This window comes from Salvelinus namaycush, chromosome 1 (assembly GCF_016432855.1).
Source record: "Salvelinus namaycush isolate Seneca chromosome 1, SaNama_1.0, whole genome shotgun sequence".
Classification (NCBI taxonomy): Eukaryota; Metazoa; Chordata; class Actinopteri; order Salmoniformes; family Salmonidae; genus Salvelinus; species Salvelinus namaycush.
In genome coordinates this window covers 38,919,714-38,947,643 of record NC_052307.1, presented here as the reverse complement: position 1 = coordinate 38,947,643, position 27,930 = coordinate 38,919,714, and the positions used below count along the sequence as shown (strand labels likewise).

General features: G+C 45.0%; 1 protein-coding gene across 1 annotated transcript in view; it reads right to left on the bottom strand.

The window, feature by feature from the left end:
• The window catches only part of LOC120051593 (collagen alpha-1(XXVII) chain B-like), a 203,848-nt gene that overhangs the window by 38,377 nt on the left and 137,541 nt on the right, over window positions 1-27,930 (bottom strand). The window contains exons 20-32 of the mRNA XM_038998511.1: window positions 17,764-17,808; window positions 16,956-17,009; window positions 16,757-16,801; window positions 16,192-16,245; window positions 16,021-16,074; window positions 14,911-14,964; window positions 10,045-10,098; window positions 9,574-9,627; window positions 9,332-9,376; window positions 2,969-3,022; window positions 2,598-2,642; window positions 2,289-2,342; window positions 591-644 (exon numbers count right to left, since the gene is read on the bottom strand). Of these exons, the coding sequence (XP_038854439.1) occupies window positions 591-644; window positions 2,289-2,342; window positions 2,598-2,642; window positions 2,969-3,022; window positions 9,332-9,376; window positions 9,574-9,627; window positions 10,045-10,098; window positions 14,911-14,964; window positions 16,021-16,074; window positions 16,192-16,245; window positions 16,757-16,801; window positions 16,956-17,009; window positions 17,764-17,808 (666 nt within the window). The remainder of the gene's footprint in view (window positions 1-590; window positions 645-2,288; window positions 2,343-2,597; window positions 2,643-2,968; window positions 3,023-9,331; window positions 9,377-9,573; window positions 9,628-10,044; window positions 10,099-14,910; window positions 14,965-16,020; window positions 16,075-16,191; window positions 16,246-16,756; window positions 16,802-16,955; window positions 17,010-17,763; window positions 17,809-27,930) is intronic.

Sequence of the window (27,930 nt, the reverse complement as noted above, 5' to 3'; positions counted from 1 at the left end):
ATATCCATGGCAGTCAAAATAATGGCCAGCCCAAAATGTTTATACATGACCCTAAGCATGATGGGATGTTAATTGCTTTTAATTAACTCACGACCCACACCTGTGTGGAAGAACCTGCTTTCAATATACTTTGTATCACTCATAAACTCAAGTGTTTCCATTATTTTGGCAGTTACCTGAAGATACAAACAATATGGCACCTCCAGCTGTCTTTCTGCTGTGTAAGCAAATGTTTCTGCTTCTACCATACTGGCCATTGAGTTGAGAGGCTTGTATTGAGAGTAGATATAAAAATAACTTATTTGGAAACTTCTGCACACTTAGATCCAACATAAATACTATTCTCGCTACAGTTCATCTCAACATGAAGTCGGCCAGTATGACCTAACAAAAACGTAATTTCATACAAGATATACGAGCTCAAAACATAACTCTTTTTCAATGATACCTATCTTAGTACCCCATTCCTTATCGCCAAGCCCCCACATGGCACCCTGTCCTAACCCTAGACCCCCACATGGAACATTACCCTACCCGTATAGAGTTGAATGCCCCTGGGAAGAGAGACGGGGTCCAGACTTACTCCTTACCATCGCCCCCTTTTCCCCTGGCGGTCCAGGCAAGCCCATCTCCCCACGGTCCCCCTGGGAAAACAAACATAATTATAAGGACCCTGTATTACATAAGTAAGGCCAGGAGTTTTTCCTGACCACATGACCTGACTAGGAAAAACTCTGGGCCTGGAGTTAGTCCTAGTCAGGTCACAAGGTCAGGGGAAACCCAGGGTAATAGTTACATTGCCTTCAGAATGTATTCATAACCCTTGACTTATTCCACATCTTGTTGTGTTACAGCCTGAATTCAAAATGGATTAAATCTTTTTTCCCCTCACCCGTCGACACACAATAGCCCAAAATGACAAAGTGAAAACATGCTTTCAGAATTATTTGCACATGATTTGCACACTCTTCAAGCTCTGTCAAGTTGGTTGTTGATCATTGCTAAACAGCCATTTTCAAATCTTGACAGATTTTGAAGCCTATTTAAGTCAAAACTGTAACTATGCCACTCAGGAGCATTAAATGTCATCTTGGTAAGCAACTCCAGTGTATATTTGGCCTTGGATTTTAGGTTATTGTCCAGCTGAAATGTTAATTTGTCTCCCAGTGTCTGTTGGAAAGCAGACTGAACCAGGTTTTCCTCTAAGATTTTGCCTGTGCTTAGAGCTATTCCATTTATTTTTACTCCATAGTCCTTGCCGATGACAAGCATACCCATAACATAATGCTGCCACCACCATGCTTGAAAATATGAAGAGTGATACTCAATGATTTGTTGTTAGATTTGCCCCAAACATAACGCTTTGTTATCAGGTTCAAGTTCTTTCTTTGCCACATTTATTGCAGTTTTACTTTAGTGCCTTATTGCAAAGGATGCAGGATGCATGCAGGATGCATGTTTTTGAATATTTTTATTCTGTACAGGCTTCCTTCTTTTTACTCTGTCATTTAGGTTAGTATTGTGCAGTAACTACAATGTTGTTGATCCATCCTCAGTGTTCTCCATTCACAGCCATTAAAGTCAGTAACTGTTTTAAAGTCAACATTGGCCTAAAGGCAAAATCCCTGAGTGTTTTCCTTCCTCTCCAGCAACTGAGTTACGAAGGACGTTTGTATCATTGTAGTGACTGGATGTATTGATACACCAAAGTGTAATTAATAACTTCACTATACTTAAAGGGATAGTCAATGTCAGCTTTTTTCAAATGTATTATTTTTTTTTTAAATCACATTTAACACTATTATTGCACAGTTCCTGCAACGTATTATGTGACTAGTTAAGCACATTTGTACTTCTGAAGTTGTTTAGGCTTGCCATAATAGAGGGGTTGAATACTTTGACTCAAGACATTTCAGCTTTACATTTTTTATACATTTCTAAACATTTTGAAAAACATAATTCCACTTTGACATTATGGGGTATTGTGTGTAGGACAGTAACCCAAAAATCTCAATTTAACAAAATGTGAAAAATTCAAGGGGCTTTCTGAAGGCACTGTATATCTCAAGACATCAACAGGAAGCAATCCCAGCAGGCAAAACTGGTTGAAATTACTTAATTAGAACCAGATTACAACTGTCTGTAATAACATAATCTCAACCAGTTTAGCCCGCTGGGAAAGTAGAACAATAACATATACGAATCATAGTCTCTTTCAATATGACAACATAAGATATATGACATGATACATCTTTCTGTAATGTCTAACGTAAAGATGCACATCTAACCTTTTCTCCTGCTAGGCCTGTCTCCCCAATAGGCCCGATAAAACCCACAAGTCCCTGAAGAGAGCAACACAGGAAAAGACAGTCAAAGTCCTGTACTTACACCATTGCCTTTGGAGCAGTGGGGCAAAAGCAAAACACAAACTCACACACACACACACACACACACACACACACACACACACACACACACACACACACACACACACACACACACACACACACACACACACACACACACACACACACAGTACACACACAGAGTAAAGTAAACAAACAGAGAGAGACAGAGAGAGAGAGAGAAGCTTTTACCCTCTCTCCAAGCTTTCCGACCTCTCCGGTTATTCCCGTCTCACCCTATAGCAGAAGACTGAATTAGCATTTCATAAACAGATTCAGACCTTTTTAAAGTTCAGATCAGCCAGAGAGAATGTGGTGAGAGGCGGCCAGTTCACCTGGTAGTAGAAAATGTATGTCAAATTTACACAGTTAAATAAGACTTTACAGGTTGGGATAAAGAGAGACAGAAAGAGAGAAACAGGCCAAGAGAGACAAAGAGAAACAGGCAGAGAGAGCATAGGAGACCATGTTTAACGACAGATGACAGTGATAGTGATAGACTCAGGTGGCGAGCGAGAGACACTCAGCCAGTTGAATGGTGCATCATTTTAATAGGATCTGACCTTCAATCCTTCGGTTCCTGTTTCCCCCGGGAATCCATGCCTGCCAGGTCTGCCCTGAACAGAAGACAAACATGAACCATAGTACAGTACTTCATCAGATTCAGAGTGATTAATAGTCACATGTACAGGGTTGCAGGTGTGATTGCAGGGTACAGTGAAAATCTTAGGCTCCGAGCTCCAACATGCAGGAGTAATTTTAATAAAATAATGAAAATGGCAACAAGAAAAACAATCTAAATAGAAATAGCAGTATATACACATCATAACAACTGTAGCAGTGATTAATAAATACATTTACATTTAAGTCATTTAGCAGACGCTCTTATCCAGAGCGACTTACAAGTACATACATTCATACTTTTTTTGTACTGGTCCCCCGTGGGAATCGAACCCACAACCCTGGCGTTGCAAGCGCCATGCTCTACCAACTGAGCCACACGGGACCATATACATGTCCATTGAGGGGAGGCAGAGTAATGACTGTTAAGGGGGTGGGGGGGAAAATCCATATGGGGAGTAGTAGGGGGAGGGGGGAGCAGGTAGCTGACTAGTGGTGGCAAATTCAGCAGCCTGATGGTCTGAGGGTATAAACTATTGGCCTGTCTTCCAGTTTTTGCGATGATGCTCCTGTACTGCCTGTGTCATATTGATTGAAGTGGGGAGAACAGGGCATGGCTTGGGTAGCTGGGGTCCCTGATGATCTTCTTGGCCTTCCTGCAACACCTGGTGTTGTAGGTGTCCTGTAGGACAGGCAGTGTGCAACCAATGGTGCGTTCGGCTGCACGCATCACACTCTGAAGCGCATTGCACGCCACAGAGGTGGAGTTGCCACACTAGGCTGTGATGCAGCCCAACAGTATGCTCTCGATGGTGCTCCTGTAGAACACTGAGGACCCTCAGGGACAGGCTGAATTTCTTCAGAATCCTGAGTTTGAAGAGTCACTGTCGTGACTTCTTCACCAAGGTGTCCATGTGGTTACATAATTAATTGTAACGATGTGCGCTGAGAGTCGGGAAGCAAGTTCAAGGAGTGAGTTTTAATAAAATAAACAGAACATAATACAAACAAGAAACACTAACAGCACACAGACATGAAACTGAAACAGAAACAATGACACCTGGGGAAGGAACCAAAGGGAGTGACATATATAAGGCAGGTAATCAAGGAGGTGATGCAGTGCAGGTGAGTCTGATGATGCGCAGGTGCGCATAACGATGGTGACAGGTGTGCTTCATAACGAGCAGCCCGGTGACCTAGAGGCCGGAGAGGGAGCACACGTGACAGTACCCCCTCCCCGACGCACGTCTCCGGCCGCAGGACGCCAACCAAAGGGACAATCCCGGGGATCCGGCGTGGACCGGTCGCCTCCGCTTAGTCGCAGAAACCTGACAAACTGGCTGAGGCGTGCGAGCCTGATGAGCCGGCTGAGACCTCCCCGGTTGCCTCGGTCAAGGCACGGGAACCTGTTCACCAACTGAGGCATGGGAGCCTATCGAGCCAGCTGAGGTAGGGAAACCCGTCGAGCCAGTTGAGGCAGGGGAACCCAACAAACCGGCTGAGGCCTCCCAGGAAGCTCCGGTTCGGACACCCGGACCCGATACCACCACCAAAACAAAAAAAAATCAAATAAAAATCACCCTCTGACGCTTCCCTTTGGTGAGGTGTCATTCTGTAACGATATGCGCTGAGAGTCGGGAAGCAAATTCAGGGAGTGAGTGTTTTAATAAAATAAACAGAACCAAAGGGAGTGACATACAGTTGAAGTCGAAAGTTTACATACACTTAGGTTGGAGTCATTAAAACTCGTTTTTCAACCACTCCACAAATTTCTTATTAACAAACTATAGTTTTGGCAAGTCAGTTAGGACATCTACTTCGTGCATAACACAAGTAATTTTTCCAACAATTGTTTAGACCTCCACAAGTCTGGTTCATCCTTGGGAGCAATTTTCAAACACCTGAAGGTACCACGTTCATCTGTACAAACAATAGTACGCAAGTATAAACGCCATGGGACCACGCAGCCGTCATGCAGCTCAGGAAGGAGACGCGTTGTGTCTCTTAGAGATGAATGTGCTTTGGTGCAAAAAGTGCAAATCAATACCAGAACAACAGCAAAGGACCTTGTGAAGATGCTGGAGGAAACAAGTACAAAAGTATCTATATCCACAGTAAAACGAGTCCTATATCGACAGAACCTGAAAGGCCGCTCAGCAAGGAAGAAGCCACTGCTTCAAAACCGCCATAAAAAAGCCAGACTACGGTTTGCAACTGCACATGGGGGCAAAGATCGTACTTTTTGTCGAAATTTCCACTGCTCTGATGAAACAAAAATAGAACTGTTTGGCCATAATGACGATCATTATGTTTGGAGGAAAAAGGGAGAGGCTTGCATGCCGAAGAACACCATCCCAACCGTGAAGCAATGGGGTGGCAGCATCATGTTGTGGGGGTGTTTTGCTGCAGGAGGGACTGGTGCACTTCACAAACTAGATGGCATCATGAGGCAGGACAATTATGTGGATATATTGAAGCAACATCTCAAGACATCAGTCAGGAAGTTAAAGCTTGGTAGCAAATGGGTCTTCCAAATGGACAATGACCCCAAGCATACTTCCAAAGTTGTGGCAAAATGGCTTAAGGACAACAAAGTCAAGGTATCGGAGTGGCCATCACAAAGCCCTGACCTCAATAAAAATCTGTGGGCAGAACTGAAAAAGTGTGTGTGAGCAAGGAGGCCTACAAACCTGACTCAGTTACACCAGCTCTGTCAGGAGGAATGGGACAAAATTCACCCAACTTATTGTGGGAAGCTTGTTGAAGTGTACCCTAAACATTTGACCCAAATTAAACAGTTTAAAGGCCATGGTACCAAATACTAATTGAGTGTATGTAAACATCTGACCCACTGGGAATGTGACGAAATAAATAAAAGCTGAAATAAATCATTCTCTCTACTATTATTCTGACATTTCACATTTTTTAAATAAAGTGGTGATCCTAACTGACCTAAGACAGGGAATTTTTACTAGGATTAAATGTCAGGAATTGTGAAAAACTGAGTTTAAATGTATTTGGCTAAGGTGTATGTAAACTTCCGACTTCAACTGTATATAGGGCAGGTAATCAAGGAGGTGATGCATTCCAGGTGAGTCTGATGACGCGCAAGTGCGCGTAATGATGGTGACAGGTGTGCGCCATAACAAGCAGCCTGGTGACCTAGAGGCCGGAGAGGGAGCACACGTGACATTAATTTTCTCTGAGATATGTACGCCATAGCGGCCCCGTTGTTGAGGATGGGGGCGTGTCCAGCCTGGTTCCTCCTGAAATCCACAATTAGCTCCTTTGTTTTGCTAACATTGAGGGGGAGTTTACCTGGCACCACACCGTCAAAGTGCCTGGCTCCTCCTCGTAGGCTGTCTCGTCGTTGTTGGTAATCAGGCCTAATACCGTCGTGTCGTAAGTAGAACCATAGTATTGTACCTTACAGTCACTACTACCAAATCTACATTACTACACATAATACGGTAAGTAGAACCTAGATTCAAGACTTGATGTGTGTCTGTATTGATGTGTGCAAATTATGAAGTTTGCAATGATACTTTCATACAGCTCCATTGTGTGTCCAAGACGTGTCCCCTTACGGAATAATTCGTATACTGTCTTATCTTCCTGAAACCGGTGAGTGACGTGATTAATGTCTTTATTATTTCGAATGAGTGATAAGAAAACATTCCAAAAAGTTATTAAGAGCACCAACAAAGCACTCAGCTTTCACACAAATTTGGTGGAATGTCTTCCGCTATTGTCAAAGTTTAATATGCAAAAAAATCTGTGATACTTTTGTATTGTTTTTGCTAAAGGCTTTTTCCTGGCAGAGAATAGAAACGTCACTATCCCACTCTATATTTTTCAATGACTCATAAACATTTCAGCATCAAAGTTCCCTAATGCGTTACAGTATTAAAGGCCCAATGCAGACATTTTTATATTAATATGAAATCATTTCTGGGTAACAACTAAGTACTTTACTAACTAGGTTTCTCTCCATCCACAGTTTTTATGCGAGTAAAGTCATACCGCATAAAAAAAAATCTCGACAGCTGTGATGGAAACAGGACCTTTAGATACTCTTTCAGAAATGCCAACCGATAATTTGTTCGTTTGACACGGTGGGATCTTTTTGTGTCTGTAAAATGTATTATACGATAAATGGCGATGGAAAAGACTTTATGATGATTATTATATCAATATTTGCACATATCGAAGTAAACTTGGAGTCACACAATGGTATGGTGTGTCATCCTGCCACTATGACTCGGGAAACAATGCAATTTACTGTATTAGGCTACAGATGTAAGTTGTGATGATCTTCACAGGGTGGTGAAACTGCACGGTGATGAGCTTGATGCTCCGGGGGTCTTATTCTGGAGACATGATGGTCAATGCTTGACTACTGTATGACAAATAAAAACATTCTTGCACTTATCCATTCTAATCTCATCATGTATACTAGCCGCCTGCAATGTATCTGCAAACTGTTGGCTAGAGCGCAGGTGCCAAGACCAGAGTATGCACATTTGCTATTTAATGCACCAGTTTTTCTGACAAAACTATTGGAAGTGTTGAAAATGCGATGGAAACACATTGTACTTCTGATTTTTTTAAACAAAAGCGAAAAAGAAAATGTTGTGTTCACTACCTCATTGCACACAATTTGGTGGAAACACAGCACTGGTGGTAAAATGCAAATGTTTTCTTAATGCAGATTTTTGAACATTCTGAAAATCTGTCGACAATTGTATGGAAACCTAGCTACTGTAATGGATTCCCATTAAAATGGGCAAAAATATATTTTTTTGCAAAAAACTACTTCTCAAGCAAGAATTATGCTAGGATTGTCTGGGAGTGGTCTGAGTGGGGAGGAGAAATTGGCAGAGAGGTTTGGAATTGGCCTATTAACCAATTTACTGCATGTTGATGTCACCATGGAAAGCCAAAATTTCCGTGCATGCAAACCTGCTGATTAGAAGGTCCCGTACTGCATTTTCAACCAGCAATTATCAGGAAATAACACTGATCACATTTCTTCACACTGTTACAGTCTTAGTTCCATCAGCTGTTTTCAATATGATATTTAAACACAGGAAAACGTAATTTTGACTGCACTGGGCCTTTAAAATATAATTGGATCAAATGTGTTATGTGTTATAATGAATCAGTATATTCAGTTAGTTGTGGTTTCCATCTTTTGGAGATGGCAGTGTAGAATCCTCTGTTATTTAATGTGCTTAGTCAGATGTATGAACTTCGGGTGACTCCAGATTAACTCTCTATTCGGGCTATGATGGATGCAAATTGGATGTCTCTGCAGGAAGATGCAGTACGGTGGAATCCAAGACTGCTGTCTTCATCCCAAATGGCACCCTATTCCCTATATAGTGCACTATTTTTGACCAGGGCCACTAGACCCCTGGTCAAAAGTAGTGCACTTTATAGGAAATAGGGTGCCATTTGGGATGCACACACTAACTGACACAATCAGAGGTTTGGCTTTCAGACCTAGCTTAATGGATCTAGGAGAAGAGAAAGAGAGAGTCTATCCTCATAGATATCCAGATGTTTATGATTATTTAGAGTAAGGAATGGGGAATCTATCTGTCTACGTTGGAGGAGTTTGACTTAACAAGCTCACAAAATATTAGGCAAGAGAGATCGAAGAGTTATTATTTCACAACAGCCATTCCAACTGACGTTTTTTTAAATAAAATGTTCAGTATTTTAATTAGGCTTGACACTTACTGTCAGTGTTTAGCAAAATGGCAGCATTCCAAAAGCAACAACTTTAAAAATGAATGCAGGAAGCAGATATTTGGACAGTTTCTTATTTCAAAGAAATCATAATTCTCTAACTGGGATAGCTGACTAGGTGCATAAATGAGTGGCTTTATTTTCATTGGTTTAAAACCATAAAGCTTTGTTTTTTATAATCCCATCTCTTCCAATGGTGTTGTTTTTGTATCACAGATGAGCACCATGTGGTGGTAGCACAGCAATTTTACTGGCCAAACCGTTACCACAAATGCACAATAAGCAGTGAGCCATCTATCAAAATAGATTTTCTGCACAATAGACTGACAGCTAGCCAAGTGCTGCTGGTATGTAGCTAACCAGATCATAGTGATTCAGCTGGATTTAAACACGGACTGCAGCAAATTGCCTCCCACTCTGAAGTGTCATTGTTATGAAACAGGCTTTTTGATGGTGGAGATGAACATTTGGGTGTTTTCATGTGCTGAGTGACCCATATTGTGTTTTCGGACTTCCTTGTTTTGGTTTTGAGCTGTCCAATCAGCACTCACCTCTGGTCCTGTTGGCCCAGGTGGTCCCAGTGGCCCCTCATCGCCCTGGAAAACAATATGGAGACAGAGGGTCAAGGCAGGGACAAAAGCACTATGCATAAAAAAACACTTTGTATTTTCACTGGCCTATGTGGCAATGCCAGATTTCTGTCTTATCTCTTACATACATACTACATAGATAGCCAATGTAAGACTAAATCTTGACATGTTTAGTAAATACAGAACACTAAAGACAATCCCACCTCTAGTCCAGCCGTTCCTCTAGGCCCTAGTAAACCTCTGTTCCCTGGCTTCCCCTGAGGAGAATGATACAGAATGTTAGATTGCGTAAGGAACCCATGTTGCTGTCCATGATGCACCACTGGCAGTAAAACAGTACTGGTCCCCAGCAGTCACCACAGTCCCCAGGAAAGGCCTCCAAGGTCCATGCGCCTGCTCCTTGCCACCCACCGTTCTTTGTATTCACTAAAAACCAACTGAACCTCCCAGACCACTTCTCAACACTAAGGGCTATCATTGCTCATAGAAGTACTTGATCCAGCCGACTACGCCAAATGAGGATGTTAAATACACAACCATTGTTTTAAAACAAATGGTGTCATTCTAACCGACCGCATTGCCATGAACTATGTGAAGATGGAATCATCGCACCATCGGACATAAGACAATGATACACTACTAGATATGCAGAAAGATAGTGCCAGTATACATACCTTTGGGCCTTCAGGGCCGTTGTGACCTGGTGGGCCGATGTCTCCTGGGAAACCCTGTGGACAACCAGAGAACAGGTTGAATATAATCCATTACATGATGTCGCCATATAATGGCACTGGAGGACATGGCTGCCATGTTACAGGCTCCTAACCAATTGTGGTATTGTGTGTGTTTTTTCACATTATTTGTAACTTATTTTGAACATAATGTTTCTGCCACTGTGTCATATTACCGAAAATAGCTTCTGGATATCAGAACAGCGATTACCTCGTACTGGACAAAGATTTTTTAATTAACGAGTCGGACACAAAGGATTTACTTCAGACACCGGACAAGGCCCAAATCCCTGTCATTCGCATGAAGAAAAGACTAAGATATAGGGGTTATAGGTCGGGGTGCCTTGTAAGAATCCGAAGGCGAGTGTGTAACCCGCTTCTACCATCAGTCATATTAACCAATGTGCAATCATTGGATAATAAACTGCATGAACTCCGATCAAGACTATCCTACCAACTGGACATTAAAAACTGTAATATCTTATGTTTCACCGAATAGTGGCTGAACGACAACATGGATAACATACAGCTGGCTGGGTTTTCCGTGCATCGGCAAGATAGAACAGCTGCCTCCGGTAAGACAAGGGGTGGCGGTTTGTGTCTATTTGTCAATAACAGCTGGTGCACAAAATCAAATCTCGAGGTTTTGCTCGCCTGAGGTAGAGTATCTTATGATAAGCTGTAGGCCACACTATTTACCAAGAGAGTTTTCATGTATATTTTTTGTAGCTGTCTATTTACCACCACGATGCTGGCACTAAGACCGCACTCAACGAGCTGTATAAGGTCATAAGCAGAAAATAAAATGCTAATCCAGAGGCGGCGCTCCTAGTGGCCGGAGACTTTAATGCAGGGAAACTTAAATCAGTTTACCCTAATTTGTACCAGCATGTGACATGTGCAACCAGAGGGAAAATAAACTCTAGACCACCTTTACTCCACACACAGAGATGCGTACAAAGCTCTCCCTCACCTTCCATTTGGCAAATCTGACCATAACTCTATCCTCCTGATTCATGCCTACTAACTAAAACTATAGCAGGAAGTACCAGTGACTCGCTCAATACGGAAGTGGTCAGATGACGAAGATGCTAAGCTACAGGACTGTTTTGCTAGCACAGACTGGAATATGTTCTGGGATTCTTACGATGGTATTGAGGAGAACACCACATCAGTCACTGGCTTCATCAATAAGTGCATCGATGACGTCATCCCCACAGTGAACGTACGTACATACCACAACCAGAAGAAATCCTGCTATGCCCTCCAACGAACCATCAATTTGCAGTGCTAGTCGGATGTGGCAGGGCTTGCAAACTATTACGGACTACAAAGGGAAGTACAGCCTGAGCTGCCCAGTGACACAAGTCTACCAGATGAGCTACAGTGGCAAGAAAAAGTATGTGAACTCTTTGGAATTACCTGGATTTCTGCATAAATTTGACATAAAATTTGATCTGATCTTCATCTAAGTCACAACAATAGACAAACACAGTGTGCTTAAACTAATAACACACAAATTATTGTATTTTTGTTGTCTATATTGAATACATCATTTAAACATTCATGGGAACCCCCTAGTCTAATGACTTCTCCAAAAGCTAACTGGAGTCAGGAGTCAACTAACCTGGAGTCGAATCAATGAGACGAGATTGGAGATTTTGGTTAGAGCTGCCCTGCCCCATAAAAAAAACTCACAAAATTTGAGTTTGCAATTCACACAAAGCATTGCCTGATGTGATCCATGCCTCGAACAAAAGAGATCTCAGAAGACCTAAGATTAAGAATGGTTGCCTTGCATAAAGCAGGAAAGGGTTACAAAAGTATCTCTAAATGTCAGTCCACGGTAAATCAAATTGTCTATAAATGGAGAAATTTCAGCACTGTTGCTACTATCCCTAGGAGTGGCCGTCCTGCAAAGATGACTGCAAGAGCACAGCGCATAATGCTCAATGAGGTTAAGAAGAATCCTAGAGTGTCAGCTAAAGACTTATGGAAATCTCTGGAAGATGCTAACATCTCTGTTGACGAGTCTACAAAACGTAAAACACTAAACAAGAATGGTGTTCATGGGAGGACACCATGGAAGAAGCCACTGCTGTCCAAAAAAAAACATTGTTGCACGTCTGAAGTTCGCAAAAGAGCACCTGGATGTTCCACAGCGCTACTGGCAAAATATTCTGTGGTCAGAGGAAACTAAAGTTGTGGTGTTTGGAAGAAACATACAACACTATGTGTGGAGAGAAAAAAAGGCAAAGCACACCAACATCACAACCTCATCCCAACTGTAAAGTATGGTGGATCATGGCATCATGGTTTGGGGCTGCTTTGCTGCCTCAGGGCCTGGACAGCTTGGTATCATCGATGGAAAAGGAATTCCCAAGTTTATCAAGACATTTTGCAGGAGAATGTAAGACTGTCTGTCTGCCAATTGAAGCTCAACAGAAGTTAGGTGATGCAACAGCACAACAACCCAAAAGACAGAAGTAAATCAACAACAGAATGGCTTGAATAGAATAACATACGCCTTATGGAGTGGCCCAGTCAGTCCTGACCTCAACCCGATTGAGATGCTGTGGCATGACCTCGAGAGTGGTTCACACCAGACATCCCAAGAATATTGTGGAACTGAAACAGTTTTGTGAAGAGGAATGGTCCAAAATTCCTACTGACCGTTGTGCAGGTCTGATCCGCAAATACAGAAAACGTTTGGCTGAGTATTTTGCTGCCAAAGGAGGGTCAACATTTTATTAAATACAAGGGTTCACATACTTTTTCCAACCTGCACTGTGAATGTTTACACAGTGTGTTGAATAAATACATGAAAAATTATTGTTTGTGTGTTATTAGTTTAAGCAGACTGTGTTTGTCTACTGTTGTGACTTAGATGAAGATCAGATAAAATGTTATGACCAATTTATGCAGAAATCCAGGTATTTCTCAAGGATTCACATAATTTTTCTTCCCATAGAAGGAATTTACAATTCCTTCTATGCGTGCTTCGAGGCAAGCAACACTGAAGCATGCTTGAGAGCATCAGCTGTTCCGGACGACTGTGTGATCATGCTCTGCATAGCCGATGTGATTAAGACATTAAAACAGGTCAAAATTCACAATGCTGCAGGGCCAAGCAGATTACCAGGACATTACCAATTGGCAAGTGTCTTCACTGACATTTTAAACCAGTCCCTGACTGTGTCTGTAATGCCAACATGTTTCAAGGAGTCACTGTGCCCAAGAACACCAAGGTAACCTGCAGAATTGATTTCCGACATGTAGCACTCACATCTGTAGTCATGAAGTGCTTTGAAAGGCTGGTCATGGCTCATATCATCACCATTAACCCAGAAACCTTAGACCCACTCCAATTTGCATACCGGCCTAACAGATCCACAGATGACACAATCTCTATTGCACTCCACTCTGCCCTTTCCCACCTGGACAAAAGGAACACCTACGTGAGAATGCTATTCATTGACTACAGCTCAGCGTTCAACACCATAGTGCCCTCAAAGCTCATCACTAAGCTAAAGACCCTGGGACTAAACGCCTCCCTCTGCAACTGGATCTTGGTCCTGACGGGCCACCTCCAGGTGGTAAGGGTAGGTAACAACACAGCTGCCACGTTGATCCTCAACACGGGGGCCCCTCAGGGGTGCGTGCTCAGTCCCCTCCTGTACTCCCTGTTCACCCATGACTGCATGGCCAAGCACAACTCCAACACCATCATTAAGTTTGCCGTCGACACAACAATGGGAGGCCTGATCACCGACAACGATGAGACAGCCTGTAAGGAGGAGGTCAGAGACCTGGCAGTGTGGTGCCAGGATAACAACCTCTCCCTCAACGTGATCAAGACAAAGGAGATGATTGTGGACTACAGAAAAAGGAGGACCGAGCACACCCCCATTCTCATCCACAGGGCTATAGTGGAGCAGGTTGAGAGCTTCAAGTTCCTTGATGTCCACATCACTAACAAACTAGAATGGTCCAAACAAACCAAGACAGTTGTGAAGAGGGCACGACAACATCTATTCCCCCTCAGGAGACTGAAAAGATTTGGTATGGGTCCTCAGATCCTCCAAAACTTCTACATCTGCACCATCGAGAGCATCCTGACTGGTTGCATCACCGCCTGGTACGGCAACTGCTCGGCCTCTGACCGCAAGGCACTACAGAGGGTAGTGCGTACGGTCCAGTACATCACTGTGGCCAAGCTTCCAGCCATCCAGGACCTCTATACAGGCGGTGTCAGAGGAAGGCCCTAAAAATTGCCAAAGATTCTAGCCACCCTAATCATAGACTGTTCTATCTGCTACCACACAGCAAGCGGTACCAGTGTGCCAAGTCTAGGTCCAAAAGGCTTCTTAACAGCTTCTACCCGAAATCCATAAGACTCCTGAACAGCTAACCAAATACCACCACCCCATTTTTACGCTGGTGCTGCTCTTTGTTTATTATCTACGCATGGTCACTTTACCTCTACATATGTAGATATTAACTCGACTAACCTGTGCCCCTGCACATTGTCTCTGTACCGGTACTCCCGGTATACAGCCTCGTTATGTTTTTTTTTATTGTTGCTCTTTAATTATTTGTCATTTTTCTATTTTATTTGTATTTTTTATTGTTTACTTCAGTTTATTTAGTAAATACTTTCTTAACACCTATTTTTTTCTTAACTGCCTAGTTGGTTAAGGCCTTGTGGGTAAGCATTTCACTGTAAGGTTGTATTTGGGGCATGTGACAAATAACATTTGATTTGATATAGGTCATGTGTAATCTTTCCACCCACACACAGATCCTTACCTCTTGGCCAGGAGGGCCAGGTATACCATCAGGTCCTTGGTCACCGGTCACCCCCTAGGAGAGAGATTTCAAAAGTGATAACCTAGTAGTTTATGACGCTTCACGCCCATTGTACATCTTTAGGCAGCAGACAAAATCCCTTTGTCCTCTCACTGTGGAGGAATGGAATGTATGATGGGCCTATGGAGAACCTACCTCAGAACAATAACATGCAATAAATGGACTTTGGGACAATATGTTTCGTCAGCCAAAATGGTAGTAATGACGATAGATGGAATATGAAAATTAATGTCATTTTTGTTATGTTATTAATAGTTAAATTACGACGTTATAACGAAAACATTGTAACTTGAAGAGTTTTCACAATGTACCTGATGTTTGCATAATGTACGTTCTGTGAAAAATGTCCAGATCAAAGATAATGTTTTTGTAAAGATTAAATGTGTGAAGTTAGTTGTCTAAATTGGATCTGAGTCAAATTTAGACCTTGCCTCGTAACTAGTTACGCCCAGAGTACTTGCCCTAAAGGCGGAAACGCCCATTTCTGACCTGAGGGTATAAAACATGTCAGTTAAGAATTAACATTATGACTAGGTGACCACGAGCTGCAGCCAAGGTCCGATTAGTTGTAACCCCAAAACGCAACACGAGGTTGAAGGCGACAAAAGAACCTTTTAACAATCTATGCTACGGATGAGTAGTTGTGTCTAAAAGGATGAATTCAAGCAGGACCACCCGGTTATTCTCTCCAAGGAATGCTTTCATTCCCACGCTGGAACCACCTATATGGCTGATTATCAACTCAATTGGTGTGGTACAGACTTATTTAGTGGGACTCGGGTTTGTGCAGATTCCCAGATTATGCGACATTCAGAATGAGACTGTAGAGGAAATTAATTAGCGACTGTTGTAAAATCGATATTCTGATATTCATTAAGTTAATTTGGGAAATAGAAACTCAATAAAGCCAAACTTTCCCATGGTGCCCCAGGTTACTGAGTTAATAATTACCTGATTCATTTAATCACGTAATTATGAACAGTTAATTATTCGATGAACAGCAGTCGTCACATTAATCAATCCAACGCCACGACAGGTTAATGGACTCACCTGTTGCCCTGGTTTCCCTTGAATACCTAGCAACCCAGGTGAACCCTGGATACCCTGTAAAACAATGAGAGCACTTCTGTGAAAAGAAGTTATCCACAGTTAAAACCCAGACACAAAGACTCAGACGACAAACATCAGCACCATCTGTCAGGTGGTAGTGGAGTGAAATACCTTGTCACCTTGGAATCCATTCTCTCCTTGCTCCCCTGGAAGACCAACTTCACCCTGAAGAATGAGACAGGTTAGAAGGTTAAGAATACACTAACAAATGTACACTATAAATCCTCATTTCTATTGATGAGTACTATAGCCAGCTGTGGGCATGAGGCAGATCCAGTATGCCCAGTAGGCAGCTCTAGGGATGTCATCTGGTGACCTGTCGACTGCATAGGAGCACTGCACATCTGCCATTGTTATACACTTGCTGTACTCAGCAAATGTGAATTTTTACTAAGAAAAGCACATATGTCTCAGTAGCTTATACATATATGTGATACATGGAGCACATAGCAAGCCCAAGCTCTAAATTTGCAGTGATTGATGATGAATGTCACCTTGTAGGCTTCGGAAAGTCTTTAAACTGTTCCTGAATCAGATTTCTAGAGATGTCTGTAGTTTTACCACATGTAACCTCATCCCCAGAGAGCCAGCTAGTGGACGAGACTATTTGGCATGCATAATTTGATCTGATGGTTTATTTACGTACAGTAGGCTAATAATGAGGTATTCAGATCACCTTATCACCTTTCAGTCCTGGTTCTCCTGGATTTCCTGGTACCCCCTGAAATTTAACCAATCACTGATGAGCAAACAGGCCTGGTGTTGCCCCGAGAGAAACCCCTCTTGAGATTATGACACCTCCTGCATTGTATTACGCTTACAACATTTTGTAACAGCATGTACAGTAGACGTGAGTAAAGCAGTAGGTCAGTTACCTTGAGTCCACATGGTCCTGGCAAACCCATCATCCCTACAGGACCCATGTCTCCCTGCCACCAACAACACACAGAACACACACTTAGAACACTGTAGACGGAAATGCAGACCTACAGCTGTAGGACAATTATGTCACACACATTCCTAACATATGTATACAGTAGTTAAGTTGAATGATAGAGCAAGAGTATTTCTCCATGTTCTTAATGGCAACATTTGGGACCTATATTTATCTGTTTATCATCAACAAGACAAATTATAAACTGGGTGGTTCGAGCCCTGCATGCTGACAGTCGTGGTATATCAGACCGTATACCACGGGTATGACACAACACTAATTTTTACTGGTCTAATTACATTGGTAACCCATTTATAATAGCAATAAGGCACCTCTGGGGTTTGTGTTATATGGCCAATATACCATGGCTAAGGTCTGTATCCAAGCAGTCCGTGTTGCGTCGTGCATATGAGCAGCCCTTAGCTGTGGTATATTGGCCATATATCACACCCCCCCCGGGCCTTATTGCTTAAATATAAACAGGCATCCCCAAACCAATCAGTGTCCTAGAGAGTGCAGTGGAGCAGAGTGACGGTGCACAATTAGAAAAAAAAGTGCTATCTAGAAGCACAGAGGGTTTTACATGGAACCACGAAATGTTCTACCTGGAACCAAAAAAGAGTTCTACCTGGAACCAAAAAGGTTCTACCTGTAAAGAAAAAAGGGTTCTCCTATGGGGACAGTCAAATAACACTTTTGGAACACTTTAATTCTAAGAGTGCACATGTCACATGGCTGTTTATACTCACAATGAGCCCGGGAACTCCATTAGGACCAGGGGCTCCCAGCTCGCCCTGAGTGAGAGTGAGAGAGAGAGAGAGAGAGAGAGAGAATTTCTCTCTAAGGTTATAGGCTCTATTCTAAACAAACACAGGCAGAAGAGAGGCACAGTGTTCCTTACGCTTCTGGGAGAAGGAAGGGGATAGACCCTAGCTCTCAGAATGTGTGTGTTGGTGTGTGTTGTCCCCTGTGCCCCCCCCCCCTGTTTGTGTAATCTCCAGCTCCCATCTCGCGGATCAGGCCAGGCTAATGAAAGGGGGGCTGGCGCGACACACAGAGAAGGGCTTGTTGTCCCCGGTAACTACCCCACTGCTACGTGTCATGCCCACATCCTCTCCAGGTAGAGAGAGAGATACTTGATCTGTGAACTGAAATAAAAAAGAAAGCTGAGCAAGCTTGGAAAGAGCTAGTAAAGAAATCAGCAATAGAAAATCTAAATGGAGATTATATACCATACAGATGTCTGCTCTTTTAAAGGCAAAGGAAAAATGTTAAAAGTAAAGTAATGAGAGAATCACCCGAGACCTTGGTGGCAGACTTCTCAATACTATAGGGGAAGAAAACCACAATAAATGTCTTATTTCATACTGAGAGCCCCTCAGCCTGGCACCCTGTTGTGCACGAAATACCCAAAACATTGAAAAGGCAGACAGATAACAATTAATGAGGACAAACTGCCACTGCCTCACCGTTAACGTCAATCATATCGGCACCATCGTGGTCCAGGGAAAGCAGCCTGAGGAAATTCCAGGAAGACTTATAGTCCCTAAGAGAAGAAGCAAAGGAGCAAGCAGCCTCTCCACAGACCACAATCCAGGAGAAGACAACCCCTCCAAGCTCTGACAGCAGACTCGTCTCTCTAAGACTCTCCTCCGACATCAAATCTTTCAGAAAGTCTATCTGTTCTAGAAAGAGACGTTTCTGAGTTCAGGGAGAAATCATTGACCTGCCAGAGCAGAAGCAGTCAAGAGCTGACAGAGGAAGACACCAGCCTGGTGACTCAGGGGAAACAGCAGCCCAGTGAGATCAGGGAGCTACAGTCAGCCACTAGAGAACTGGAGGAGGACAACCAGGCCCTCAGAATGTAAGTGCGTCGCCTGAGAGAGATAGTGGCCACCACTGTCGATCACAGCCACTTGCAAGACCTACAGAGAGAGCTACAGGAACTGAAGGAAGAGGTCATCAGGCACCAGCCCGGCCACACTGCCAGGGAAGAGTCATCAAGCTCTGGTGCCCCACCACATACACTGCCATGGAGTTGCTCTCAGAGGACATTCAACCTCATCACTTCTATGACCACCTCAGCAAGAACAGAGTCAGGTTCTTCACAAAAACCCTGAAAGACACTGCCGGGGACAGGTCCCCCTCCAATACCCACACCAAGCCCAGAGACTCTAATCAGCACTACAAGAGTCCCAGGGCCCCTCAACATCCAAGGAGCCACAAACTACAGGGAGCCCAAATTCCCACTGGCCCCAGTCACCATGCTGCTCCTGGTCCTCATGCCCCCCCACGAGTCATCCCTGACAGAGCACCCACCCAGCCAGCTAAAACAGGCAGTACAGAAGAGTTACGCAGTAGTGACTACAACAGTGTCCTCAGTACAGGACAACCAGAGCCAGATAAGAGACCTGTTGCTGTAATCTGCTTTAAGATACGCATACTGAACTAAAAACATACATCCACTACAGATGTCATCCAGGGTAAAGTACTATATGATATGTAGCCTTTTTTTATTGTTTAATTATTAAAAGTTTACACCTAACTATTATTTTATCCCCATAACATGTTATAACACATGATAACACCCACAATGATAACAAATTGGTTCACATATTAAGCATTCCACTGTTAAACACATAAAGGAGGATTTGAAATATAGCATCCTTAAGGATAAGCAGCTATAACATTCAGGTTTGTGGTCTTCAAACTTTGGTGTGAAAAGCACAGACCCAGACTTTGTAGGTACTCTAAAGTTTCCTGTTTCAGCATGACAATGCCCCCGTGCACAAGATGAGGTCCATACAAAAATGGTTTGTCGAGATCGGTGTGGAAGAAATTGACTGGCCTGCACAGAGCCCTGACCTCAACCCCATCTAACACCTTTGAATTGGAACACCGACTGCGAGCCAGGCCTAATCCCTAATGCCCGACCTCACTAATGCTCTTGTGGCTGAATGGAAGTCCCCACAGCAATGTTCCAACATTTAGTGGAAAACCAGCAAAAGGGGGACCAACTCCATATTAATGCCCATGATTTTTGAATGAGATGATTAACGAGCAGATGTACACATACTTATGGTCATGTAGTGTATATACCCTCCACACATTTGTCCCAAAAAATGTCCACCAAACTCACAAAGGAAAAACATTTGCCTGTTTTATAGACTTTCAAAAAGCCTTTGATTCCATATGGCATGAAGGTATGTTCTTAAAACTCATTCAAAGTGGTTTAAGAGGCAATGTATATGATATTATTGATGTGATCTATAAGGAAAACCAATGTTGTATAAAGTTGTCAAGAAAATAAAACTATTCTTTGGTCAGGACAGAGGAGTTAGACAAGGTTGCAATATTAGTCCAATTGTATTCAATATTTATATACTGTAAATGAACTGACTACCATATTAGAACAATTTACATCTCTGGGACACCCTAAAATTAAAGTTAATTGTATATGCTGACAAAATTATTACAAAATATATTTTCCCACAATTATATTCCTCCTGTCTGAACAGACATAAATAAGACCATTAAAAATACTACACCAGCAAACATTATTTACTGTAGCTGTTACGAATCCCGCCGAGGATGGTGCCTCTTCCCGTTCGGGCGGCGCTCGGCGGTCGTCGTCTCCGGTCTACTAGCTGCCACCGATCCCCTTTTCTGTTTTCTTTTGAGGTAGTCTAATTTGTATCACCTGTTTTGTGTTTAGGTTAGAGGGTATTTAAACCCAGTTGGCCCGCCGACTTTTGTGCGGGCTTGTTTTTTCTGTTTGTGTTGGTGGTGTTCCTTATAGTGGATTTCAGTCCTACTTTTATTGGACAGTATTTTGACGCGCCCGTTGTTTGTGTGGCGTCGCCGTTTATGTAATTTATTTCTGGAAGAAATAAATATCCACTTGTTGGAGATTACCCTGCTCTCTGCACCTGACTCTCTCATTCCACCATTGGAAATGTTACAGAAGCCCGCACCTAACCATGGAGTCAGCAGAAGCAGCAACCACCCCTCTTCCATCGATGGAGGAGCGTGTCCTTCATCACACCGCCGTTCTCCATCGGATTGGGTCGGCGATGGACATGATGATGGAGAGGATGGAGCGATGGGAGAGGAGTGGTTTCCCGACGTCTACCCCAGCTCCTTCCCAGACGTCGCAACCTACTCCTTCAACGTCGGCATCTGGTTCAGGCGCATTGCGTCTCGCGCTCCCAAGGGAGTACGACGGAGCGGTGGCTGGGTGCCAGGGGTTTTTGCTCCAGTTGGAGCTCTACTTGGCCACCGTTCATCCGACTCCCTCTGGAGAGGAGAGTGTTAGCCTCCTCATCTCCTGTCTGACGGGTAGAGCCCTGGAATGGGCTAATGCGGTCTGGAACGGCCCAGACTCGGTTCGAGACCACTACCCAGAGTTCACCCGCCGCTTTCGGGCCGTATTTGACCACCCTCAGGAGGGCCGAGCGGTGGGTGAGCGACTGTTCCACCTCAGACAGGAGACGAGGAGTGCGCAAGACTTCGCCTTGGAGTTCCGGACCTTGGCTGCTGGTGCGGGGTGGAATGACAGGGCCCTGATGGACCATTACCGATGTAGCCTTCGGGAGGACGTCCGTCGGGAGCTAGCTTGTCGTGACACTACACTCTCTCTCGATGAGCTAATTGACATGTCTATACGACTGGACAACCTGCTAGCTGCCCGCGGGCGTTCAGAGGGGGTCCTGTCAGTTCCACCTCCCAGCCCTCCCGCTCCAACTCCGATGGAGTTGGGAGGGGCTGCATCTAGGGGGGCCGGAGGAGGTGGCTTCTCTTGCACCTATTGTGGCCGGAGAGGACACACTTCAGACCGGTGCTGGAGGAGCGCCTCTGGGAGTAGAGATGGCAGGCGGAATACTTCTCGGTCACCCCAGGTGAGTAAGCACAAGACTCACCCAGAGCTTCCTGTCGGTCACATGTTTTTGGTTATTTTTTTCCCTGCGTTTTTCCCCTCTCTCCAGCATAAGGCGCTAGTAGACTCAGGCGCAGCTGGGAGTTTTATGGATCGCGGACTAGCCCGTAAATTGGGTATTCCGTTGGTACAGATAGACCCCCCTTTCCCTGTGCACTCCTTAGATAGCCGACCGTTAGGGTCAGGGCTGATCAGGGAGGCCACGATTCCGCTGGACATGGTAACGCAGGGGGATCATAGGGAGCAGATTAGTTTCTACCTTATTGATTCACCTGGGTTTCCAGTGGTGTTGGGGGTTCCCTGGCTAGCCATTCACAATCCCCTCATTTCCTGGAGACAGGGAGCTCTTCAGGGGTGGTCAGAGGAGTGTTCAGGTAGGTGTGTGGGAGTTTCCATCGGTGCCACATCGGTGGAGAGTCCAGACCAGGTTTCCACTGTGCGCATTCCCCCAGAATATGCCGATTTGGCTATCGCTTTTAGTAAGAAGAAAGCGACCAAATTACCACCTCATCGACGGTGGGATTGCGTGATAAACCTCCAGGAGAACGCTGCACTTCCCAGGAGTCATGTGTACCCATTGTCACAGGAGGAGACGTTGGCTATGGAGACATATGTCACGGAAACTCTGAGACAGGGGTTCATTCGGCCCTCCATGTCACCCGCCTCCTCGAGTTTCTTTTTTGTGAGAAAGAAGGAGGGAGGTCTGCGTCCGTGCATTGATTATCGAGGTCTAAATTCAATCACAGTGGGATTTAGTTATCCGCTACCTCTCATCGCTACGGCGGTGGAATCATTCCACGGAGCACGTTTTTTCACAAAACTGGATCTCAGGAGCGCGTATAATCTGGTGCGTATTCGGGGAGGAGACGAGTGGAAAACAGCGTTTAGTACCACATCAGGCCACTATGAGTACCTCGTCATGCCGTATGGGTTAAAGAATGTTCCAGCCGTTTTCCAATCCTTTGTAGATGAGATTCTCAGGGACTTGCACGGGCAGGGTGTGGTAGTGTATATTGATGACATCTTGATCTATTCTGCCACACGCGCCGCGCATGTCTCCCTGGTGCGCAGGGTCCTTGGGCGGCTGCTGGAGCATGACCTATACGTCAAGGCTGAGAAATGTGTGTTCTCCAAACAAGCCGTTTCCTTCCTGGGTTATCGCATTTCCACCTCAGGGGTGGTGATGGAGAGTGACCGCGTTAACGCCGTGCGTAATTGGCCGACTCCAACCACGGTAAAGGAGGTGCAGCGGTTTTTAGGGTTTGCCAATTACTACCGGAGGTTTATCCGGGGTTTTGGTCAAGTGGCGGCACCCATTACCTCACTGCTAAAGGGAGGGCCGGTGCGTCTACAGTGGTCGGCCGAGGCAGAGGGAGCTTTCAACCAGTTGAAGGCACGGTTTACTGAGGCTCCCGTGTTAGCGCATCCGGACCCTTCATTAGCGTTCATAGTGGAGGTGGATGCGTCCGAGGCTGGTGTTGGAGCCGTGCTATCACAGCGCTCGGGCACGCCACCGAAGCTCCGTCCCTGTGCCTTCTTTTCTAAGAAGCTGGGTCCGGCGGAGCGGAACTATGATGTGGGGGACAGGGAGCTACTAGCTATGGTAAAAGCCCTGAAGGTGTGGAGACACTGGCTTGAGGGGGCGAAGTACCCTTTTCTCATCTGGACTGACCACCGCAATCTGGAGTATATCCGAGAGGCGAGGAGACTGAATCCGCGTCAGGCGAGGTGGGCCATGTTCTTTACTCGTTTTAGATTTACGATCTCTTACCGACCAGGTTCCCTCAACACTAAGGCCGACGCGCTGTCTCGTCTCTATGACACGGATGACCGGCCCATCGATCCGACTCCCATCCTTCCCGCCTCTTGTCTGGTGGCTCCGGTGGTATGGGAGGTGGACGCGGACATTGAGCGGGCGTTGAGGGTAGAACCTGTGCCGTCCCAGTGTCCGACTGGCCTTAGGTACGTACCGCTTGGTGTCCGTGATCGATTGATTCGGTGGGCTCACACACTACCTGCTTCGGGTCATCCGGGGATGGAGAGGACAGTGCGTGGTCTTAGAGGGAAATACTGGTGGCCCACCTTGGCTAAGGACGTGAGACTCTATGTCTCCTCCTGCTCGGTATGCGCTCAGAGTAAGGCTCCTAGGCACCTACCGAGAGGGAAGTTACAACCCCTTCCGGTTCCACAACGGCCATGGTCTCATCTCTCGGTAGATTTTTTGACGGATCTTCCTCCATCTCAGGGGAACACTACCATTCTGGTCGTTGTGGATCGGTTCTCTAAGTCCTGTCGTCTCCTCCCATTGCCTGGTCTCCCTACGGCCCTACAGACTGCGGAGGCTCTATTTACCCACGTCTTCCGGCATTACGGGGTGCCGGAGGATATCGTATCTGATCGAGGTCCCCAGTTCACGTCCCGGGTGTGGAGGTCGTTTATGGAGCGTCTGGGGGTCTCGGTCAGCCTCACCTCTGGGTATCACCCCGAAAGTAATGGGCAGGTGGAAAGAGTGAACCAGGAAGTGGGTAGGTTTCTGAGGTCGTATTGCCAGGACCGGCCAGGAGAATGGGCGAGGTACGTCCCGTGGGCGGAGTTGGCCCAGAACTCACTCCGCCACTCATCAACGAACATGTCGCCCTTCGAGTGTGTACTGGGGTACCAGCCGGTCCTGGCTCCGTGGCATCAGAGCCAGACCGAAGCTCCTGCGGTGGAGGAGTGGGTACAGCGCTCTAGAGAGACCTGGCGAGCGGTCCAGGACTCTCTCAGGCAGGCCAGTGAACGGCAGAAGAGGAGCGCTGACCGCCACCGCAGTGTTCGCACCAGGGGACAGGGTCTGGCTCTCGGCCCGAAACCTGCCCCTCCGCCTGCCCTGCCGGAAGCTGGGGCCGCAGTGTGTGGGGCCATTTAAAGTCCTGAGGAGGATAAACGAGGTGTGTTATAGGTTACAACTTCCCTCTTACTATCGTATTAACCCCTCGTTTCATGTGTCTCTCCTCAGGCCGGTGGTAGCTGGTCCCCTGCAGGAAGGTGAGGTACCGGAGGTCCCTCCTCCCCCTCTCGACATCGAGGGGTCCCCGGCGTATAGGATACGAGCCATTCTGGACTCAAGACGCCGGGTGAGGGGCCTGCAGTACCTCGTGGACTGGGAGGGGTACGGTCCGGAGGAGAGATGCTGGGTACCGGTGGGGGACATTTTGGATCCGTCCCTCTTGAGGGACTTTCACCGCCTCCATCCGGATCGCCCTGCTCCTCGCCCTCCGGGTCGTCCTCGAGGCCGGAGTCGGCGCGCTGCGGGAGCCGCGCGTCGGGAGGGGGGTACTGTTACGAATCCCGCCGAGGATGGTGCCTCTTCCCGTTCGGGCGGCGCTCGGCGGTCGTCGTCTCCGGTCTACTAGCTGCCACCGATCCCCTTTTCTGTTTTCTTTTGAGTTAGTCTAATTTGTATCACCTGTTTTGTGTTTAGGTTAGAGGGTATTTAAACCCAGTTGGCCCGCCGACTTTTGTGCGGGCTTGTTTTTTCTGTTTGTGTTGGTGGTGTTCCTTATAGTGGATTTCAGTCCTACTTTTATTGGACAGTATTTTGACGCGCCCGTTGTTTGTGTGGCGTCGCCGTTTATGTAATTTATTTCTGGAAGAAATAAATATCCACTTGTTGGAGATTACCCTGCTCTCTGCACCTGACTCTCTCATTCCACCATTGGAATTGTTACAGTAGCCACAGAGGATCAATAGCTTCTACAATATTGCTGTGGATTAAGTTTTATTACAAGCACTTACAGTCGTGAAGGCAGCAATTTGGGCAGTAAGCGTGACAAATATATACTGAACCAAAAAATATAAACGCAACATGCAACAATTTCAAAGATTTTACTGAGTTACAGTTCATATAAGGAAAATCAGTCAATTGAAATACAGTAAATTCATTAGAACCTAATCTATGGATTTCACATGACTGTGAATACAGATATGCATCTGTTACCTTAAAAAAGATGTAGGCCGTGGATCAAAAACACAGTCAGTATCTGGTGTGACCACCATTTGCCACCATCCAATGCGACACATTTCCTTCGAATAACGTTGATTGTGGCCTGTGGAATGTTGTCCCATTCCTCTTCAATGGCTGTGCGAAGTTGCTGGATATTGGCGGGAACTGAAACACGCCATCGTACACATCAATCCAAAGCATCCCAAACATGCTCAATGGGTGACATGTCTGGTGAGTATGCAGGCCATGGAAGAACTGGGACATTTTCAACTTCCAGGAACTGTGTACAGACCCTTGCGACATGGGGCTGTGCATTATCATGCTGAAACATGAGGTGATGGCGGCGGATGAATGGCACAACAATGGGCCTCAGGATCTCATCACAGTATCTCTGTGCATTCAAATTGCCATTGATAAAATGCAATTGTGTTTGTCTGTAGCTTATGCCTGCCCATACCATAACCCCACCACCACCATGGGGCACTCTGTTCACAACATTGACATCAGCAAACCGCTTGCTCACATGATGTCATGCTCGTGGTCTGCAGTTGTGAGGCCGGTTGGACATACTTCCAAATTCTCTAAAACGACATTGTAGGCGGCTTATGGTAGAGAAATGAATGTTCAATTCTCTGGCAACAGCTCTGGTGGACATTCCTGCAGTCAGCATGTCAATTACACACTCCCTCGAAACATCTTTGGCATTGTGTTGTGTGACAAGGTGCACCTGTGTAATGATCATGCTGCTTAATCAGCTTCTTGATATGCCACACCTGTTAGGTGGATGGATTATCTTGACAAAGGAGAAATGCTTACTAACAGGGATGTAAACAAATTCGTGCCAAATATTTGAGAGAAATAAGCTTTTTGTGTGAATGGAACATTTCTGGGGTCTTTTATTTCAGCTCATGAAACATGGGACCAACACTTTACACTTTTGTTCAGTGTAAAACAGCTTGTTGCATTGTGGCCATAGACTGTTAAACTCAGTGGTACACCACCGATGGCACACCACCGATGGCTGCCAGTTCTGACGTGAATGGGAACTGCCATCTATGGATTATATTTATTTGGTTTGTTGCGGCTGTCAATCTGTCAAATGCCTACTGCTGAAAAGAGAAGAACAATCTGTCCGTAGAAGCCAACAATTTTTTTCACAACTTTTGAGCGATTCTGAGCGAACAGCACTGTTTTTCAAAGTAGCTTATCTAGAGATGGCTATTGGCCCAAGTGCATCGGCCATCACCGGTGAGTAGCCTAGACTTCATCTTCATCATTGGGTGAGTCAGTGTCACTGGAAAGTTTATTTTGTAGCCTACTGTGGCCTAAAACTGTGTATACATATATATATGTGTGTGTGTGTGTGAATATATAATTGTATGTATGTGTATAAATATATATATATACTGTATATATATATATATATACATTTGTGTGTGTGTGTGTGTGTGACCCGTGCCAGGAAGCTAGGCATGTGTCGCACATCACTACTTCACAGGAGAGTCATTTGAACGTAAATACTGTATATATTTATTTTATCAAAAAAATTGTTTTTTGGCAGAAATGCCTTCTAGAACATGTGAACTTTCATGTGCCTTAATAACAAACTTCAAATACAAATAAAATTGTTAAATTAAGAGTCTGTGGAAAAAGACCGGGACCTTCCTGCTAGCCATGATTGGCTAAGATAATGGATGGGCTGGACATACCGAGAGAAGTTTGGATTGGTCTGCCATGTAGCGTGCTTCTGTCTATAACATGAGCTGCTCAGTATGTGTAGATAATCCTGTCTCCTGTGGCTTTTTTGAACGATATCATGAAGAATTGCAAAAATGTTGCTAATGCTTTCAACATTTCTGACCTGAATTTAACAGGCGCTATCGACAAAGGTCAGTGGGAAAAGGTTGTGATGGACTACTTTCTGGAGGGCGATCGTGCCATGCTGACTCTGTCTGACTCTGAAAATGAATCAGATGATGAGGAAACCCCTGATTT